The following is a 2,261-nucleotide window of genomic DNA, read 5'->3' as shown; positions in this document are numbered from 1 at the left end:
TTGTGTAATATTACATCTGAACTGCTGCAACCCGATCAATCCGTGCATGAATATAGGGATTGCGTTACGTAATATGCAAAAAAAAAATCCTTAAAATATGTCCAATGAATTTCATTATTTTCTTGAGAAATTTCAACACATGTAACACTTTTGGATTTGAATCTGATGCCACTAGGTTACACTTTGCTGCAAACGGGAGAAAACCTGCAAAATTGTGAGGAATTCTGAGCAACACTCCTAACGCAGATTTTCTCTCGTGATCTGTCTTGCCCCTGTTTCCACAACAAAAATATTTCAGTGCTTGTGAATAATTGTAACAGGACCTTAACCTTGCTTTTCAATTATTTTTTACTGTTTTGCATTTAGCGTGTAAAGATGACAGATGACGCAGATACGATTTTTGTTTTGATTTTGGTGTGTGAATTATCCACAAGTCATTTTGTCCGAAGTTTAATCTTAAAATCGCAATTTTTCTTTCAAACAACCTTTCTAAAACGAAAGATATTTCAAAAAGTACAAGTACGAATCTCGCGTTGAACCAGTGTTCGCAACAAAATGCCGTTTGTCTATCTTGGTGTCTATCTACCGTTCAGATCGTATCAGAAAATTAAGGTGGACAATTTTGACCTGGACAGCAAAACGGGTCAACTACGCGAACAGGCCAGCAAGGCAATAAGCGATTTCAGTAGTGACGATTTCGGTATGTTCGATGTTGGCTTTTATTTTCTACCTTTGTACTTATCCACCTAATAATTCCCAATTTAGATTTGATTTATTGTGGTGATCTGCTTCACGATGACGATGTTCTTAAAGACAAAGGAGTGGAAAATGGTTCCATGATTCATCTCATTCAAAGAAAATCGGAGTCTCCCGTTCCGCAAGAAGTTCACAGTTTTACCGAAGCGGATGTGCAGGAAACATTGGGATTATGGCGAACAGTGGATTCATCCAACTTTCAGAAAGTTCGTCACCCAGAATTTATGAAGAATGCTCTCGATGCAAACCCAGCGATCCGCAAGGATTTGTGGGCCTTGTCCATTCTCAAGGATCCTATTCTTCTGTCGTCCATGCAACAACCTGAAACTATTCGTCGCGTAGCAGAAAAGCATTACATCTTGATCGAAGCATCGCGTTCGATTGTTCAATTGCTCAATTCGAAGATGATTTCAAAATCGACGACTTTTTCTCCAACTATTGAAAGCGCCTTGGACGATGCCCTGTCGGATTCCTCATCCAGTGACGATAACACTTCGCCGACTACATCAACTGGAACCCGTTCCGCTCGGCGGATCACTGCAGACCAGCTGGCTTCCGCGCTGGCCATTGCCGGGTCATCGTCGTACAATTCTCTTTCGAATATCTCCCAAAGGGATGCTGACAATCGCCAGGACGGCACCACCGATCAAACAAATCAACCGTCTACATCCGGCAGTGCCCCGGCTTCGAACCGAATCACATCGTCCATGTTCATGAATGCCCTGTCGGATGTGATCCAATCACACAGACGTCAATCCCAGAGCGCCAATGCAAACGAGCCGGAACCGATGGACACATCGTCGCCTTCCACTGCTGGTGGTGGTTCGGCAGCTCCCGTGGACAACGACGTCGGTGCGCAGGCACAATCGCAGCATTCGACGCTGGAGGCCAGCCTCAGTCAGTATCGTGCCGAACTGGACCAAATGAGAGAAATGGGACTGACCGACACGGAGACGAATCTGCAGGCGTTGATTGTGTGCAATGGTAATGTAGAAGCCGCTGTTAATCTAGTATTTAGCGGAATGGCAAATTAAACTTTTTTGATTTTGATTTCCAATGTGCTAATGGTGTAATAATATGTCTTAATTATTTGATTAAAATATTTAATCACTAATATGCATAGTATACTTATTTTATTTTGAAAGAAAAATACTTCGATATTATATAACTGTAGATGTTTCGTAGACGGATTGAGTTATTCTCGCTGAGACCGGCTCACTTTTAACACCTTGTCTTTAAAAAGGCTTAAGGTGGCGATTTTCTGAAAGTCCTTGCCAAAAGTAAGGAAAATGCATTTGGTTATTCAAATTGATAGACCCTTCGTTACTTAGAGCCACAACAATTTTTGCAGACCCCTCGATTTTAGTCAAATGGTGGCTCATTTAACTCTTTGGAGCCGGAGGGTCAATATGACCAGGGTAATGAAACAGAGCATAAGAAACGTGTTCGAGGCCAGCGCGGTTGCGTCAGCGAAAGCAAAACAATCTGGCTTCAAAGGGTTAAAC

The 2,261-nt window shown here is 42.3% G+C and overlaps 1 protein-coding gene across 1 annotated transcript; it reads left to right on the top strand.

Moving 5' to 3' along the window:
- The first annotated feature begins 401 nt into the window (after positions 1 to 401).
- On the top strand, positions 402 to 1,870 carry LOC109401782 (ubiquitin-like protein 7). Its single transcript, XM_019674397.3, has 2 exons — positions 402 to 700; positions 766 to 1,870. Exons 1-2 carry the CDS (start codon positions 556 to 558, stop codon positions 1,788 to 1,790), a joined length of 1,170 nt encoding a protein of 389 aa, XP_019529942.3. The 5' UTR covers positions 402 to 555; the 3' UTR covers positions 1,791 to 1,870.
- Positions 1,871 to 2,261: the final 391 nt, after the last annotated feature.

This window comes from Aedes albopictus, chromosome 3, assembly GCF_035046485.1.
Source record: "Aedes albopictus strain Foshan chromosome 3, AalbF5, whole genome shotgun sequence".
Lineage (NCBI taxonomy): Eukaryota > Metazoa > Arthropoda > Insecta > Diptera > Culicidae > Aedes > Aedes albopictus.
This window is presented reverse-complemented; position numbering and strand designations above follow the sequence as displayed.